Genomic DNA, 18,461 nt, shown 5'->3' on the forward strand with positions numbered 1-18,461 from the left:
TTTAATATAGCAGTATTATAAACACCACTCTGACGTTTGGGTTTGATTGAACTACTAGCTCCGTGAATTGTAGCCTATAGTTAAGTTATTTTCAAATACATTGTGATAATTTAAGAAACTTCTCAAATTGTTTTCTCTCAATTTTCAGCAAATACCATTTTAAATCTATGGATGCATAAAATGGGGACAATTTATTCAGCATCCTGTCCTCGAAACGCTTCAGGGAGGCTATGCATGGTGCAAACCATACATTTTATTTTACCGCGTTTTAGGATACGATCATTTTTGAAGGGTGTGAACTGTGAACACAACATTAGTGCCATTACATTCACTTCCTGACTCATTTTCCGCTCATATAAAATTGGCGGCACGCCGAGTTGTGACGTATAGCCTGGGCTACATGCTCCGTACTGTGCTGAAGATTTTGCCATATGAATGTGGATGTAAATTACAAAAGTAAATTAAGAATATCGTCGCACATTCCGTTTTTAAAGACACGGTAAGAACGCACTGTATGCCTGCTCAGATCTTCAATGCAACAGTTGTTTATTTAGGCTCTGAAAACGAAAGCAAACATCTAATTTCAGTGTGACTTTTTGACTTAACAATATAAATACAGAACTCCCTTGGATTTTATCTTCACATTTTTTAAATTTTAATAATCATGATGTTTTCATCTATTGGAATCGTAATGAATTGCGCTGTTCTTCAGCAGTGGGGATTCCCCAGCAATGTAGAGCTGCAAAGAGTGCATAATTCCGTCGCGTCTTTTTGTCTTTCTCAATATAACGTCAATTAATAGCCTACTCGTACTGTTAATGTAATACAACATAATCCATGTTTATCTTAATTGTCCATTGTCTCATTAAGGATTGGCCGCGCACCCTTAGCATGGGCTGCGAGGGGGTAGAATCGCTGGTTTCATAAGGCGCTAGGCTAGGGGGATTTCTGAAAGGGAGATTCTGATTAGACAATGCACCGACCACCCACGGTCATTATTGGGTGCTTATTGAGTATCATATCAATATTTGCTTGATTTAATACTAAACATGTTCGATACCTGCACCAGTTGGCTAGATGGAAACGAATGCCTTTCTGAACATCCTGACAAGCATGGCTGTAGCCAGGGTCTGAGTTTTAGTGAGGTCTAGAACCCCCCCCCTTCTCATTTCAATAAATGTTCAGACAGGTGAAGCTCATTTACTGCATTTCTATACTATTTCAAAACACAAAAATGCTAACATAGCCACTACACCTTAACTCACATCAACTCAGCATCGGAATTGAAAACTATACATTTATATGTACAGAAGGATCTGTTGGCAGTAAAAGTATTTTATTAACAAAAGGTCAACAAATATGTTTGCTTTACAGATTTGCTGCAGTTTTACAGCCAATTTCCTGCAAGTCTACACATTCTGGCATGACTTATGCCATGCTTATATGATGAGTTAGAGTGACTTACAGAATTAATGAGGGCCCCTTGGAGGTCAGGACCACTGGCTACATGCTTTGCGTTCCGGGTCGGTAATTCAGCCTTGAAAGTTTAGCTGGCTAGACTAACAACTAATTTACCAATCTATGTTTAACTGTCATGTTCTAATTGAGTGACTGTCAGTCAGTGACAATGTATTTATTTGTATGCAAAAGAAGGACAGTGGTCCAGACCTCTGTGTCCTCATATGTAGCTACGGACCTGGTTATAAGTCCATGTGAATAGGGGATTTGACTTATAAACCCCTCCCCCTATTTACTAAACACTTTCATGCACAAATGTTTGGCCTATATCTCATTATGGAGTGCTTTCAGTGGGATTTTCTGAATGTCAAAGTCATGCAGGTATTCAGTCAATTGCAGGACTCCTGGAATAGGACCTTTTAATGTTAACAAAATCTTTGTAGATGTACATTTGCATAGGTCTACAAACTGTCCAACATCTACCGCACACCTGTCAGTCGACAGGCTGCCATGGCAACAAAGGAGAGTGACCCGAGTGGATCTGGAGGAATCTCCAGGCAGAATTCGGGAGTGGGGGGACAATGGGAATCGGACTTGACTGCTGTGCAGCACAGTTTAAAGTTTGTGAAGAACCTGGAAGAGCACTATGTTTGTCCCACCTGTAAAGGAGTTGTTCTCAACCCACACCAAACCAGCTGCGGACACATCTCCTGCTACCGCTGCATCCAAGGGCTCCTGTAAGAACAGTAGTGATAAAAAAAACAGCCATTTACTGCATGTTATGTGTTCGTATACACAGTGAGATTTTTGGGGGGTGGTATGACTTTGGGTCAATTCCATTTAAATTCCAGCCAATCTAGGAGTTGAATCAAAATTCTATTTGTTATTTGAAAATGGTCCTTTCTCCTCTGAAGATTGTATTATTGTTTTTTAAGTTAATTTCCTAGAGCTGACTGAAATCGAACTGGAATCAGCCCTATGACGAATTACCAGCCCTCAATTGTGCAAATCTAACTGGTCTGGTGTCAGACCAGCACAATTTAAAGTGGAAGTTCAGGATTTTACAATTTGAAGTGGTCTCGTGTGGCTCAGTTGGTAGAGCATAGCACTTCCAACCGAGGGTTGTGTATTCAATTCCCATGGGGAACCAGTATGAAAATGTATGCAGTCGCTCTGGATAACAGTGTCTGCTAAATGACTTAAATGTAAGGGAAGTGGTTCCTCACCCTGAAATTAGTCCATGGGCCAGGATAAATGAATCCATGGTTTGGTTCTTCTTTAAACAGCTACTGGAAACTTCAGCTAACTTTAGTCACCACAAGATTGGAAATGGAAACTGAGCGTTTATTTTTATTGCCACATCAACATCAAACCAAATATGGAGTTGATTTGTAGTTGATTTCAGGTGATTCAGCTTTTAAATATCTATATATTTTAAATGCTCAAGTTAGCTGAGGTTTGCAGTGGCCGTTTGATCTGCACTCGGGGCAGAGGTATAGAAGAAGCCCATGCAGTCCATGTCCAGGCAGTCGCACATGTCCTTGCCCAGGAAAGCAGGCAGCTTTGGTACACTTTGCTCTTCGCCCCCATAGTTGGGTTGATTTGATTAGGATCTATTTTTAGCTCACCATGGGCTAGTCTTCCAAGAGTCCTTAAAGCTACAATATGTAACTTTTTGCGCAATCTGACCAAATGTACATAGAAATGAGAGATATAGATCTGTCATCCTCATTGAAAGAAAGTCTAATTAGTGGTAGAACTTTTATAAGTTTAGTTTCTGCATCTTTTACTTTCGGTTTTGTAGACCAGCAAACAGCTGAATATACAATATTTTTGGTTATTAAAAATATAATTCACAGCGTTTTACATGGTACAATGATTCTCTACACTATACATTGCTTATTTTGTCAAACTGAAATTAGGCGAACTATTAGAACCAGGAAATGTAAAACATACAGGAATGTGGAAAAACTACAAAAGCAAAGTTAAAAACAAACAGATCCACATTCCTATTATGAGTTACACCTGCCAAGAGGCATGTACACATATTCATTTAAATACAACTTTACATATTGCAATAATCTCTTACCCATTCTAATTGTTCAAGAGGCTTTGTGAGTTAATGAAATTGTACAATTCTGAATGTACTCTTTTAGCCCATTGAGCTAAAGGGCTGTTAGTTGATACTGTAGGTAGCATATGTCAGCAATCATTTTGAAATGTGATGCTCTCCTTTGTGCAGGGAAAACTCCCCAGACACCACCGCGGCCTGTCCTTTGGACAGAGGTTTGATCAAACCTGATGAGGTGAGATTAAGAAACCATTGGTTCATTTGTGAAGTAAAAAGCTAAATATATGAAGAAATACTTTAGGCGTACTTTATTCAGAATTACTTTTGCAGAGTACATTTTTACTGCTAACACAACTGATGTCTACAATGTATTTTCATTGGTACACAAAATATTTTGGGGTTTTACTTGTCATGAAACTTTAAGACACCAAACGTACTTCAATTGTAAAACAAAAACGACTGTATTAAAATTCCAGAGAAATGAAACATGAATCATGAGCTTCTTGAAATGTATAACAATGCTACACAATAGTTACCATTTCCTGCAGGTTTTCCAAGACAATTGCTGCAAAAGGGAGTTATCAAACTTAGAAGTCTACTGCACAAACTCCCCCAACTGCTCCCACAGAATGACATTATGTCGGTTGCAGGTAAATCCACCAAGACACCACAAGTATCCAATGTTACCCATTGCTGTAGTAAATACAAGAGAAACGACAGCTAATACAGGACTGTAAAAGTAATTAATTAACAAATGCTCAGACAGCAACGTGATCAAACATTTGATACATGACAGGCTCTCCCCTTCCCTCTCTCTTTCTCAGGAGCATCTACAGGCATGTCAGTTTGAGTCATTGCAGTGTTCCAATACAGGCTGCAGTGAGTTCTTGCAACGCAAGGATTTGCAGGAGCACCTCAGAATCAGCTGTTCCTATCGTATGGAGCGCTGTCACTACTGCATGCATTCTTACACATGCTGCCAACTCGAGGTGAATGCCAGAGAAATGGACTGTTTTATAACATAGTCTGTTTTAATTTGATCTTCAATTTGTTTACTCTTGCAAAGGTCAGGGTTGAAGTTTTATGATATGAGGACTTTCGATTTGCCATTGTACCCTGCGGTTTATTTGGGATCTTCTAAAATGGTTGAACTGTCCTCAGGCTCAACATAGTATTTTTACTCTGTTACGAAAAACACAACTAGCCTACTGATTTTGCTGCACCCGCTATGTCTAGGGGTCTTAGGCCTAGTTATGTGGTGTGTAACCTGATTTAAGATGTGCGTATACGGTATGTGAGAAATCACTGTATTCACCTAGGTGTTGAATGCATATCCCCGTGACACCGCTACATTAACTTAGGTCTAAGGCCAGCTCCGACTTCAGCCAGTCCAAGCAATTATTATTTCAAATCAAATCAAATTTGATTTGTCACATACACATGGTTAGCAGATGTTAATGCGAGTGTAGCAAAATGCTTGTGCTTCTAGTTCCGACAATGCAGTAATAACCAACAAGTAATCTAACTAACAATTCCAAAACTACTGTCTTATACACACAAGTGTAAGGGGATAAAGAATATGTACATAAAGATATATGAATGAGTGATGGTACAGAGCAGCATAGGCAAGATACAGTAGATGGTATCGAGTACAGTATATACATATGAGATGAGTATGTAAACAAAGTGGCATAGTTAAAGTGGCTAGTGATACATGTATTACATAAAGATGCAGTAGATGATATAGAGTACAGTATATACGTATACATATGAGATGAATAATGTAGGGTATGTAAACATTATATTAGGTAGCATTGTTTAAAGTGGCTAGTGATATATTTTACATCATTTCCCATCAATTCCCATTATTAAAGTGGCTGGAGTTGAGTCAGTGTGTTGGCAGCAGCCACTCAATGTTAGTGGTGGCTGTTTAACAGTCTGATGGCCTTGAGATAGAAGCTGTTTTTCAGTCTCTCGGTCCCTGCTTTGATGCACCTGTACTGACCTCGCCTTCTGGATGATAACGGGGTGAACAGGCAGTGGCTCGGGTGGTTGTTGTCCTTGATGATCTTTATGGCCTTCCTGTAACATCGGGTGGTGTAGGTGTCCTGGACAGCAGGTAGTTTGCCCCCAGTGATGCGTTGTGCAGACCTCACTACCCTCTGGAGAGCCTTACGGTTGTGGGCAGAGCAGTTGCCGTACCAGGCGGTGATACAGCCTGCCAGGATGCTCTCGATTGTGCATCTGTAGAAGTTTGTGAGTGCTTTTGGTGACAAATTTTTTCAGCCTCCTGAGGTTGAAGAGGCGCTGCTGCGCCTTCTTCACGATGCTGTCCGTGTGGGTGGACCAATTCAGTTTCTCTGTGAAGTGTATGCCGAGGAACTTAAAACTTGCTACCCTCTCCACTACTGTTCCATCGATGTGGATAGGGGGTGTTCCCTCTGCTGTTTCCTGAAGTCCACAATCATCTCCTTAGTTTTGTTGACGTTGAGTGTGAGGTTATTTTCCTGACACCACACTCCGAGGGCCCTCACCTCCTCCCTGTAGGCCGTCTCGTCGTTGTTGGTAATCAAGCCTACCACTGTTGTGTCGTCCGCAAACTTGATGATTGAGTTGGAGGTGTGCGTGGCCACGCAGTCGTGGGTGAACAGGGAGTACAGGAGAGGGCTCAGAACGCACCCTTGTGGGGCCCCAGTGTTGAGGATCAGCGGGGTGGAGATGTTGCCTACCCTCACCACCTGGGGGCGGCCCGTCAGGAAGTCCAGTACCCAGTTGCACAGGGCGGGGTCGAGACCCAGGGTCTCGAACTTGATGACGAGCTTGGAGGGTACTATGGTGTTAAATGCCGAGCTGTAGTCGATGAACAGCATTCTCACATAGGTATTCCTCTTGTCCAGGTGGGTTAGGGCAGTGTGCAGTGTGGTTGAGATTGCATCGTCTGTGGACCGATTTGAGCGGTAAGCGAATTGGAGTGGGTCTAGGGTGTCAGGAACAATGGTGGCCCTCTTGAAGCATGTGGGAACAGCAGACTGGGATAGGGATTGATTGAATATGTCCGTAAACACACCAGCCAGCTGGTCTGCGCATGCTCTGAGGGCGCGGCTGGGGATGCCGTCTGGGCCTGCAGCCTTGCGAGGGTTAACACGTTTAAATGTTTTACTCACCTCGGCTGCAGTGAAGGAGAGGCCGCATGTTTTGGTTGGAGGCCGTGTCAGTGGCACTGTATTGTCCTCAAAGCGGGCAAAAAAGTTATTTAGTCTGCCTGGGAGCAAGACATCCGGGTCCGTGACGGGGCTGGTTTTCTTTTTGTAATCCGTGATTGACTGTAGACCCTGCCACATACCTCTTGTGTCTGAGCCGTTGAATTGAGATTCTACTTTGTCTCTATCCTGACGCTTAGCTTGTTTGATTGCCTTGCGGAGGGAATAGCTACACTGTTTGTATTCGGTCATATTTCCGGTCACCTTGCCCTGATTAAACGCAGTGGTTCGCGCTTTCAGTTTCACGCAAATGCTGCCATCAATCCACGGTTTCTGGTTTGGGAATGTTTTAATCGTTGCTATGGGAATGACATCTTCAACGCACGTTCTAATGAACTTGCACACCGAATCAGCGTATTCGTCAATGTTGTTGTCTGACGCAATACGAAACTTATCCCAGACCACGTGATGGAAGCAGTCTTGGAGTGTGGAATCAGATTGGTCGGACCAGCGTTGAACAGACCTCAGCGTGGGAGCTTCTTGTTTTAGTTTCTGTCTGTAGGCAGGGATCAACAAAATGGAGTCGTGGTCAGCTTTTCCGAAAGGAGGGCGGGGCAGGGCCTTATTGCGTCGCGGAAGTTAGAATAGCAGTGATCCAAGGTTTTGCCAGCCCTGGTTGCGCAATCGATATGCTGATACAATTTAGGGAGTCTTGTTTTCAGATTAGCCTTGTTAAAATCCCCAGCTACAATGAATGCAGCCTCAGGATGTATGGATTCCAGTTTGCAAAGAGTCAAATAAAGTTTGTTCAGAGCCATCGATGTGTCTGCTTGGGGGGGGAATATATACGGCTGTGATTATAATCGAAGAAAATTCCCTTGGTAGATAATGCGGTCGACATTTGATTGTGAGGAATTCTAAATCAGGTGAACAGAAGGACTTGAGTTCCTGTATGCTTTTGTGACCTCACCATGTCTCGTTAGCCATAAAGCATACGCCCCCGCACCTCTTCTTACCAGAAAGATGTTTGTTTCTGTCCACGCGATGCGTGGAGAAACCAGCTGGCTGCACCGACTCCGATAGCGTCTCTCCAGTGAGCCATGTTTCCGTGAAGCAAAGAACGTTACAGTCTCTGATGTCCCTCTGGAATGCTATCCTTGCTCGGATTTCATCAACCTTGTTGTCAAGAGACTGGACATTGGCGAGAAGTATACTGGGGAGTGGTGCACGATGAGCCCGTCTCCGGAGTCTGACCAGAAGACCGCTACGTTTCCCTCTTTTACGAAGTCGTTTTTTTGGGTCGCCGGCTGGGATCCATTCTGTTGTCCTGGGTGAAAGGCAGAACACAGGATCCGCTTCGCGAAAGTCATATTCTTGGTCGTACTGATGGTGAGTTGACACTGCTCTTATATTCAGTAGTTCTTCTCGACTGTATGTAATGAAACCTAAGATGACCTGGGGTACTAATGTAAGAAATAACACGTAAAAAAACAAAAAACTGCATAGTTTCCTAGGAACGCGAAGCGAGGCGGCCATCTCTGTCGGCGCCAGAAGTACGTGCAGTACGTTTGTTCAGATGGTGACAAAATAAATATGTACAACCAAACCACAAACAAACAAAAGGGTGGCCGAGTGGCTTCTGGCCTCCTCTCTTTCTCTCTGAGTGACAATCACTTTAATTGGTTGCACCTGATGTGTTTTTCAAGGCTTAGCTCACCATCTAGACCCGGTTGCTGCCACCTGGGAATGGAGTGTGGAAGTGTATCCTGGAAATGTGTTTCCTAACTCTGTGCTAACTCTATGCTACCCCCCATATCACAAGTCATATTAAGGAAGTGGATTGTCCTTCAACTGTGTTTCCCCCTCTAACCCTTGTACTACATTTAGCCAAAGATTATTTTTACATAGTCTGGGAATTACATACAGTAATTCTCCCAACAGGTGGCGCAATTGGCTTGAATAGATGTTTGAATTCCTCACCCTTACTGCAGTCTCTTTAACAGTTCACACAACTACAATAAGTGCCTTTGACAACACTTGAATGAAGCTCTTTTCAGTCTATTATGATATGATACTGTAAGTCTTAAAGAAGGAAAATCCTCCTTAATAATCACTTATTATTTCTGTTCGGACACCACCAGGATCATGAGAGGTATACATGCCCAGAGGTTGAAATCAAGTGCCCCAACAAATGCTCCCAGATGATTAAAAGATGCATGGTAAATATTCAGATATTACCAAAATATTTGTTTTATTTGCTAAATGTATTGTTTGAAGATACTCATTTATTGTTTGAAGAAAGATTTTCTATATTCCTTGACATTTTGCAACAACCACATACACTGATTGTACAAAACATTAAGAACACCTGCTCTTTCCATGACAGACTGACCAGGTGAATCCAGGTGAAAGCTATAATCCCTTATTGATGTCACTTGTTAAATCCACTTCAATCAGTGTAGATGAAAGAGAGGAGACAGGTTAAAGAAGGAATTTTAAGACATGGATTGTGTATGTGTGCCATTCAGATGGTGATTGGGAAAGACAAAATATTTAAGTGCCTTTGAACGGGGTATAGTAGTAGGTGTCAGGCACACCGGTTTGAGTGCGCCAAGAACTGCAATGCTGCTGGGTTTTTCACGCTCAACAGTTTGTGTGTATCAAGAATGGTCCACCACCCAAAGGACATCCAGCCAACCTGACACAACTGTGGGAAGCATTGGAGTCAGCATAGGCCAGCATCCCTGTGGAACACGTTCAACACCATGTGAGGCCCGACGAATTGAGTGCAAAAGTTGCACCCTGCAACTCAACATTAGAAAGGTGATCCTAATGTTTTGTACACTCAGTGTATAATACACTGTACAGGAGTTTGTAAAACTGTATGAGTGTGATAGAACTAATTGGGTTCCTGTTTCTACCTCTCACCCAATCTCCCTTCTCTCTCATGTATCCTTCTCCGTCTGACTTCTCTTCTCCCCTTCTCACCTTTTTATACCCTCCCCTCTCTGACTAACAACCTCTTTGCTTGTAATGTACTCTCCCTCTATCACACAGCTTGAAGACCATGCTGACCAGTGTCCTGAGGTGCAGACGGACTGTGTTTATAAGAAATATGGCTGCTCTGTCCGGGTTGGTGGACATATTCTCTGTGCTTTGGAATCCAATTCTACGCCCAAGGAAATCTAGTTTTAGTCAGACAATCTCAAAGTCGCAATGATTGCATTATCTCAATGAGTCAAAGTCCTTATGCGACCCTCTTGGGTGGGTAGTGGCTGACACAGATGCCATGTGGTGATAAAACAATGGCCTTGTAACAATTTAATACAATAAGAACTGTCTATACGGTCTCATGAATGTCTGTATGAAAGCGTCAGAATGAACAAAAATATAAACGCAACAATTTGAATGATTTTACTGAGTTTACAATTCATATAAGGAAATCAATCAATTGAAATAAATGAATTAGGCCCTAATCTAAGGATTTCACATGACTGGGCAGGGGAGCAGACATGGGTGGGCATGGGAGGTCATAGGCCCACCCACTTGGGAGCCAGGCCCAGCCAATCAGATTGAGTTTATCCCCACAAAAGGGCTTTATTACAGACAGAAATATTCCTCAGTTCCATCAGCTGTCTGGGTGGCTGGTCTCAGACGATCCCGCACGTAAAGAAGCCGGATGTGGAGGTCCTGTGCTGGCATGGTTACACGTGGTCTGCGGTTGGGAGGCCGATTGGACGTACTGCCAAATTCTCTAAAACAATGTTGGAGGTGGCTTATGGTAGAGAAATTAACATTACATTCTCTGGCTGCACATTTTAGAGTGGCATTTTTATTGTCCCCAGCACAAGGTGCACCTGTGTAATGATCATGCTGTTTAATCAATTTCTTGATATGCCACACCTGAATGGAGATGGATAGATTATTTTGGCAAAGGAGAAATGCTCACTAACAGGGATGTAAAGACATTTTTCACATTTGAGAGAAATAAGCTTTTTGTGCATATGGAACATTTCTGGGATCTTTTATTTCAGCTCATGAAACATGAGACCAACACTTTACATGTTGCGTTTATACTTTTGTTCAGTAATAGTAATGTGTGTTTATATGAACTAGTCCTATACATTACAACCAAAAGATACAGATATGAATTTGTCTTGGTTCAACAACAGCCTTACCCATCGGGTAATGTCAAAACAGTATGTATAATGAGTGTTATAATTTGTATGTCATTGTTTGGCATGTCATTCTTAAACATGTCTAGACATGATAGGCAGTTCTATTGCCATGCAACTAATAGTTATTTCTCTCTGTGTGGACAGGAGAGGAGAGCCCAAGTTAAAGTTCACGAGGAAACCGCTCTCAATCACCACATCCTCCTGGTTCTGGGGAGCAACACCAAGCTGGAGACACAGGTAGGACCAATCACTACCCAGAACTTTTCTGTTTTTGGACCAGGGTACATTCAGAATGAAGAAAGCATAGCAAATGTTTAGTTGGTGCTGTTTTGAATGAGCAAGTTAAACAGTCATCATAAGGACAATGCATGGTCACAAAACATTCAAAAGGGCCAAATCCTAACTTGAGGTTTGCAAACGGAACACACACTTATGTCCTTTCCTTTGGAGACTTGCGCCAAGCATGAGTTTCCTGCACACATCTCAAGTTAGGATTCAGCCCTTTTAGTGGCCAAAGGGCAAGTTGTACCTAGAGCCAGTGCGGTGGCAATGGTTGAACTTTGACCATTCCTCTGACCTGCCAGATGGAAATCCTCCAGCAGGAGGTGCTGCTGAGGCACAAGGAGCTCCAAGAGAGGAGCCGCCAAGTCAGTGGTCTGGAGGAGGTGGTCCGCCCGCTGGCCCAGCAGGTCAGCCGATGTGACAACACCCTGTCTGCAGTACAGGTAAGAAGCAGGACAGGTAAGAAGCAGTACTGTAACATGTGACCAATACAACACCCAGAGGTCTGGTTGATCTAGCGGTAATGCGGCAGAATCCAGCATGTCTACAGTGTAGGTATGAATCTGGCCTACTGCCCTTTGACACAACCTCTCTCCATCATTTCCCATCTTCTCTCTGTTCAATAAAATCTAAAAAGACTTAAAAAAGTAAGAAACACTGCTGTTACTGCATATGAAACCAAAGCAGGAATAATTAATACACACAACACTGCACTTAATAGAATCCATTGGTCATAGGCATCGTTAAAACGTTAAGATTCTCATAAGAGGAGAGACTACCTTGATTGTGTTTATTAAGGCATGCAACAGAAAACGTTTTAAAACATTAAACATTCTGTTTGGTGCGTAATGATTATGAACACTACCCAGGTAAATAGCAGTACTGTAAATAAAGTGTTACGGTTTTCTGGACGTCCCTGTACAGGGCTCTCTGGAGGACCAGAGGGACCACATCTCCAGCGTCCAGCTCCAGCTCGAGGAGCTGTCCAGTGTGTTTGGCCCTGGTGTGGCCCGGGAGGAACTGGGCCAAATCAGAGCGTCCCTGGATGCCCTCAGACAGCAGGTGTCCGTCACGGAGGGGCTCAAAGAACACCTGGGTGAGTGGAGGGGGTCATAAGTGGTCTGAGTGAACTAAAGGTGGATTGGAGATCATTATAATGGTTTACACCGACAGTAAGCCCATGACGTGTGAAAAGTGGGTCTTGGGAAAAGTAACTGCCACTGGGTTATTTGAATTATGGTTAAACTGCATCTATCTTTGGCAGCATATTCCACAGAATTCAAGTAACTCAGTAGTTACCAACCCCGGGTTACTGGAAAGATAAGAAATAAGCTAAAGTCTCCCAAGGCTTGTAACAGATTATGGAAAGACTCAAGACTGTGTTAGGCCAATGATCTTAAGTCTCTAAGGCTTGTAAGTGATTGTGAGCAAATAATGAACATTGTACTGACATTTACAATCACCAGTAGATTAATTAAAGTATAAAAAATTCCATTGCCCATCTTTCCCCCCAGGGGAGTTGAAGGAGACTTACATGCGCCACTCGCGCCTCCTCAGCATCCACACGGCGCAGCTGGAGTGCAACGAGGAGCACTTCAGAGAGCTCGAGTCCACCTCGTACGACGGCAAGCTCATCTGGAAGCTCCGCGACTACCGCAAGAAGAAGGAGGCCGGGGCACGAGGCCAGGGACCGTGCCTAAGCAGCGCGCCCTTCCACACGGGCCGCAGCGGCTACAAAATGGCCGCCAGGGCCTACCTGAACGGCGACGGGGCAGGCCGGGACACCCACCTGTCTCTCTACGTGGTCCTCATGAGGGGCGACTTCGACCCCCTCCTGCCCTGGCCCTTCAGACAGCCTGTGTCATTGTCAGTGCTGGATCAGAGCGGCACCAACAACCACCTAACTATGAGTTTCAAACCTGACCCGGAAAACACTAGCTTCCACCGGCCCGGCTCGGCTGCTGCAAACGCCAGCGCCCCCACCAACGTGGCCTCTGGTTTCCAGTGCTTTGCCTCGCATGCCCAGCTGGAGACGCCCAAGAACGCCATCTACGTGAGAGACGATACGCTCTTTGTTAAGGTCAAAGTGGACACGAGCGGTTTGGAGGACTTGTAGAGGGGCCTTAAAGAACTGGTTTGAGATAATTTCAAAAACAGTTAGCTAATGTTACAAAGCTCAGTGCAGGCCAATGCCTCAGCTGTACTCCAAATTGAGCAAAGTAAGCTTGCAGAAATAGTGTCAGCAAGTCCATGCCGTTTTCTCCCAGATACTTAAATCATAAAGCAATACAGAAATTGCTGTGAAGTATTTACATTTAGTATTTCTTTAGCCTTGTCTGCAGACTGCTTGTATGTGCTCACTGAGGATTCAAGTGTTAATGCAGCCCAAAGATATTATATTGAATAATATTTTTTGGATTAAAGTCCTACAATCAGAGAGCACGCGATCTATTAATTAATTAATTAATTAATGACAACTCAGGGATTTTAAATGGACAGCTGTTAAAAAGTTATTTATGTAATTAGCGTACACTTTATAATACCTTTACTGAATAAGCCAATATACAGTACATGTTGAACGTTTATTTAAATTCTTATGAATTTAGAAATTGAAATGTTAAAAGTAAAAAAAAAAGAATGCTTATTCCTGAAAGTTATTATAAAGTGTTACCATTGATGAATGAATTGTGACATGCGTTTTTCCTTCAATTTTGTGGTACATGCATAACAACAATTATGTGGTACATGCATAACAACAATTATGTGCATCACATGTGATATCCAGTCAGTAAATATGTAGACTGTGGTTGTGGGATAACATTACTTCTTTGTTGGGGAACAATCTTTAGCAACATTTTCCTACGTACTGTATCTTATGACTGTACAGTACAACAGTGTTAACGGTAAAGCAACATTATGTGGGCTTTCATGTAAAAACATTATGGGATACCAATGCATAACAAGGGATACTTCAGTTACAGGTATGCATTATACATTTCTATGGGAATGCAGTGGTCTTTTTGGGTAAATACTGAAATACCAAGACTGGGATTCAATCCGAGGCACGTTATAGAGCAGCGCACTAAGCGAAAGAAAATGAATGTGATCTATGCTAAATAAATTGCCTTTTAAATGGTGCATTGCCGGCTGTCTAGTGTGCTGCTCCATTATGGAATCCCAGCGTTAAAAATAAGGGAAGAGTAACAACACACATTAATGGACCACAACAACCCTATTTATGAATCCATGGTGCTAGTTTATTTGAAAAGATGACACGTTTTGACCGCAGTCTTGTCAAAATGACACTTTCTTTTTGCAGCCATGTCATTCTGTCTGACTGCAGAAACACGTGGTTCTACTTTAAAGAAGGCAAATATATATACAAACATGTATGTAAACCCCTTACATCTCATACAGAAAGTTCAGCACAGCAGATTGGAACATTTTGGGGAAAGAAATGATGACACACATCCAGTGACTTTCAACAGGTGCTGGAAGTCAAAGTAAATGTTTAGCAAAAGGTACAAGTAGACATGGCACACAGATCTTGTGGTTTACTAAAACAAAGTGTTGAACTATCAACATATACCTAATGAACACTTAAAAGGAGGAATCTGCAGTTGCTACATCCAACTTGGAATTATATTGTAAGGGATATTTACCTGTTGATTCTTGAAGAATATAACTTAGAAATGCCATGAACGTATAGTTGAACTGTCGTACCCCATCAGAACCCAAAATATAAGCTTTTATATGGGTTCTGATTGGGTACGACAGTTTATCTGCGCTCATGGCATTTATACGTTATATTCTTCAAGAATCAACGAATATAGAAGTCCGCCAATGTTTTGTTATCTTGGATGATCTGTCCTTGCATCCGTAGCTCCGTCTATGATTTTGAGTGGTTACATTTCTCCAGGGAGACTGCTTTATTATTGTTTCAGCTGTGGACTTCCCCTTTAAAGGGATAGTTGAAACTAATGATAGATTTCCTTATCTTTTAAGCAGTCTACTGACAACGTAAGACAGCAATCCTGATTTGGTTTAGTTTCCCTGGCCACTGCCTCCAAATGCTAACTTTTTAGCATTTGTCACCCAACACCAATGGTATATCCCATATATTAGCATCTTAAAGTATAACTTAATTGATCTACATTAGGAATTTCAGACACTTTAGGATGATTTGGACATGAAACGTGCACAATTATTCAACTACAACAATATTTGAAATGTAACAGGGCAGACATCTTATACAGAACAATAATAGTTTGGGATGGTTTATAGAAAAGTCGTATAAAGCCTGTGAAGATCAGAGAAGATTGGATCGATACACCCACCAACACTCGCACATACCTCATTGATTTGATTTTACTGTCACAGACACCTCTGATGGGCAGATAAATAATAGTTTGGGATGGTTTATAGAAAAGTCGTATAAAGCCTGTGAAGATCAGAGAAGATTGGATCGATACACCCACCAACACTCGCACATACCTCATTGATTTGATTTTACTGTCACAGACACCTCTGATGGGCAGATAAATAATAGTTTGGGATGGTTTATAGAAAAGTCGTATAAAGCCTGTGAAGATCAGAGAAGATTGGATCGATACACCCACCAACACTCGCACATACCTCATTGATTTGATTTTACTGTCACAGACACCTCTGATGGGCAGATATGTATATCACGGTTGACGGAGTCTTTTATCTTCCAAACAGAGATGTATGGGTAGACCGTCTCAGTAAACCTATGTTTATGAGTGTAGATGTGTGTATTGTCTTTGGGGTCATAGAAAGCCACTTCCCCCCTGTCGTAGTTCAGTTGAACTCTGATCCTCTGGGGTATCCTCTTCAGAGTGAGCGTTTTACCAGCTCCATTTGTATACTTGCGCCCCCTTTTCAGTATAGCCCAGATTCCGTATTCTGGTGACGCAAGAAGATTTTCTCCCTTCCGATCGACGGACTCTGCAGCAACGCCTAGATTCCACTCAGGTTGGTCACCCACCTCCACCTCCCAGCTATGCTCTGAACCCTTCACAAAGCCTGTGGAGCCAATGACCTTTGCCCACCGTGTGAACCGCTCTGGGTTGTCCGGAATCTGCTGCTTCTCTACGGCTGTGTGTCGCACGCTGGTGAGGTCATCAGACAAAGTCATAGTAGAGGGAGCCGTGTTGGGGTCCAAAATTATGGGTGAGTGTTTGACTATCGCCTGCATCTGCTCCCAGACTTGGAACTGCAAGTTTCCCAGGTGTTTGGCGATGTCGATCAGCGCTCCGGAGGCGAGCTGTGGATCCGGAAGATCAAGTTGGGCTCTGGCACTGCTCTGGGTGCGTTCGTAACTCACAAGGAAGTTTTCACTGCCTTTGTTCAGGTCCTCTTTCACAGCCTCAATGGCATCTGTGAGAGAGGAGATCTGCTCATCAATGCTGTCCATGCCTTTCTCAATTAACATTCCCTTTTCCTTCTCCTCCTCCCTCAGAGCAGCCAGTCTGGCATCCTCTTCCTCTCTCAGGAACTGGTGGAGCTTCACAAACTCTTCCCTGATCCTCCTCATTGTGTCCACCTGTTGGTCCTTGGTGTGCTGAGTCATGCTATCGTAGTTCTCTCGGGCATTTCCACATTTCTCCAGCTTTTCTTCCAGATGTGTTAAGTCAGATTTCAGCTCGTCCTTCAGCGCACTCACCGATTTCCCCTCTTCCCTTATTTTTTTCTGTGTTGGTTCTTCTTCTGGAAGATCTCTCTTTAAAGACATAGCAAGTTTGTTAAGGCCCATGTTGCTAAGGATAATTTTTGTGACGTTCACAGCTCCCTCATCGCAGTAGGTCTCCACCATCCTATCCACCGTGGCATGCCTTGTGACATTCTCCAGATGAGCCTTTGAAATGTTATGAAAATCTTTCAGTTTGCTATTGCACAGCTCCCAGTTAAATCTCTCCATCTCTTTGTGGTCCAGTTTCTCCAGAATGGTCAGCAACAACTCAGAGACAGATGCTGCCATTGTAGAACACTAGATACACTGCACTAGGTAGTGAAACGTACAACTTTGGTTAACTTTCACATTTAACAGTTGCCCTTGGAAGTCACAGTTTTAGATGCTCTCTCTTAATAATCCTTTTGTTTCTACCAATAAGTCCTGTGTTGCTTTTTCAGTCAGATGGAGAGAGAGTGAAGATTACAAGCAGCCCTAAACAAATTTCAGAGTTTTAGGATTTTTTTATCTTTCTGGGTGTTGACAGGAAACCGTTAGATTGTGTGTGTGTGAACTGTATGATAGGTCTGTCAAACTCCCTGCTGTTGGCTGATTGCCCAGAAGCAGCCGACCTTGTCATTGTGCACATCCAGTGTAGTCTTTGCGGTTGTGTACACACACGTACATGTTCACAGACCTCATGCATTTCTTGTAAATCGTCTGACTTCCTTTCAGACGTTATAACAAATATATGGACAACAGGTATAACAAATGTAAATATAAGGGGGATCTATAAGAGACTATTTAGTGACATCCAATCTGTTTCTGCTATACTGTCTCGTAGCTTTCCATTATTGTGATTATGAAGACAATGTTAACTATTTCGCTAGAGCTCATATCATCTGTGCAGAATTTACCATAACAAACTAACAATGGGTCTCATATCTACTTGTAGCATCCTGACATTGTGGGTAGTCTGGGTTTGTTAGTGTAAAGATGGGAACAGTGGTACACCAGGTGTCCTTGGAAGTGCTAGTATAAGTACTGTGTCAGGGGTTAGCTGGTGTCACCTGGGGGACAACATAAGATACTGTAGGAATGTTCTCCATATGTTATTATAGTCATTTAGTGGTTCATTAATTTAAAACGGTACATCTCTCCAGGTACATCTCAAACAGACTGTGGATTTCTTATGCTCCTCACGAACTAACGGTCAGAAAATAAATTAGATTCATTACATTGTCTTTTCCACTTCTAACACAATAACGTTTTGGCAAGTCAATTAAATAAATCAATTCATTTATAGAGACCAGAGAGTACAGAAATTCTACTTTGCGGAGATAAGGACTGAGAGCTCCATTCAACAACAAACAGCAAGTAAAACCGGGATTAAATCCAAGGTGCGTTGTAGAGCAGTGCACTGGACATTCGACAAAGCGCATTTTAAAGGTATTTTCCCGACATTCACAGATATCGCATTCGAATTATTGTTGAATTGCAAGTGGAATCTGCGTAGCGAAACAGAACGTAAACTGTCGAGACTTCTGGGTGTTTGTATTTTTAAATGTTTTTATTTAACC

At 42.6% G+C, this 18,461-nt stretch overlaps 2 protein-coding genes across 4 annotated transcripts; one reads left to right on the forward strand and one right to left on the reverse strand.

The window, feature by feature from the left end:
- The first annotated feature begins 334 nt into the window (after positions 1 to 334).
- Positions 335 to 14,327, forward strand: LOC112265814 (TNF receptor-associated factor 5-like). Of its 3 annotated transcripts, none has more exons than XM_024443371.2 (11): positions 335 to 499; positions 1,956 to 2,195; positions 3,701 to 3,764; positions 4,078 to 4,179; positions 4,354 to 4,518; positions 8,871 to 8,948; positions 9,787 to 9,861; positions 11,052 to 11,144; positions 11,492 to 11,632; positions 12,114 to 12,285; positions 12,704 to 14,327. In XM_024443371.2, exons 1-11 carry the CDS (start codon positions 432 to 434, stop codon positions 13,303 to 13,305), a joined length of 1,800 nt encoding a protein of 599 aa, XP_024299139.2. In that variant the 5' UTR covers positions 335 to 431; the 3' UTR covers positions 13,306 to 14,327. The 3 variants fall into 3 exon arrangements, with proteins under 3 accessions (XP_024299139.2, XP_042157663.1, XP_024299145.2); XM_024443377.2 differs by having other exon boundaries at positions 361 to 499; positions 1,902 to 2,195; XM_042301729.1 differs by lacking the exon at positions 1,956 to 2,195 and having other exon boundaries at positions 336 to 499.
- On the reverse strand, positions 14,301 to 17,489 carry LOC112265792 (E3 ubiquitin-protein ligase TRIM35-like). The gene is made up of 2 exons (XM_042301730.1): positions 15,856 to 17,489; positions 14,301 to 15,714 (listed from the first exon to the last, which is right to left on the reverse strand). The coding sequence occupies exons 1-2, from the start codon at positions 17,188 to 17,190 to the stop codon at positions 15,685 to 15,687; spliced, it is 1,365 nt and encodes a 454-aa protein (XP_042157664.1). The 5' UTR covers positions 17,191 to 17,489; the 3' UTR covers positions 14,301 to 15,684.
- Between the last annotated feature and the right edge of the window lie 972 nt (positions 17,490 to 18,461).

Source organism: Oncorhynchus tshawytscha, linkage group LG02 (assembly GCF_018296145.1).
Source record: "Oncorhynchus tshawytscha isolate Ot180627B linkage group LG02, Otsh_v2.0, whole genome shotgun sequence".
NCBI lineage: Eukaryota > Metazoa > Chordata > Actinopteri > Salmoniformes > Salmonidae > Oncorhynchus > Oncorhynchus tshawytscha.

Excerpts from the sequence above, each read along its gene's own strand:
- LOC112265792 (XM_042301730.1), bottom strand. The coding sequence starts at position 17,190 with ATGGCAGCATCTGTCTCTGAGTTGTTGCTGACCATTCTGGAGAAACTG. Across the intron at positions 15,715-15,855 it reads TACATATCTGCCCATCAGAG|GTGTCTGTGACAGTAAAATC; the intron begins GTGTCTGTGACA and ends TGCCCATCAGAG.
- LOC112265814 (XM_024443371.2), top strand. The coding sequence starts at position 432 with ATGAATGTGGATGTAAATTACAAAAGTAAATTAAGAATATCGTCGCAC. Across the intron at positions 2,196-3,700 it reads CGCTGCATCCAAGGGCTCCT|GGAAAACTCCCCAGACACCA; the intron begins GTAAGAACAGTA and ends TCCTTTGTGCAG. Across the intron at positions 9,862-11,051 it reads AATATGGCTGCTCTGTCCGG|GAGAGGAGAGCCCAAGTTAA; the intron begins GTTGGTGGACAT and ends CTGTGTGGACAG.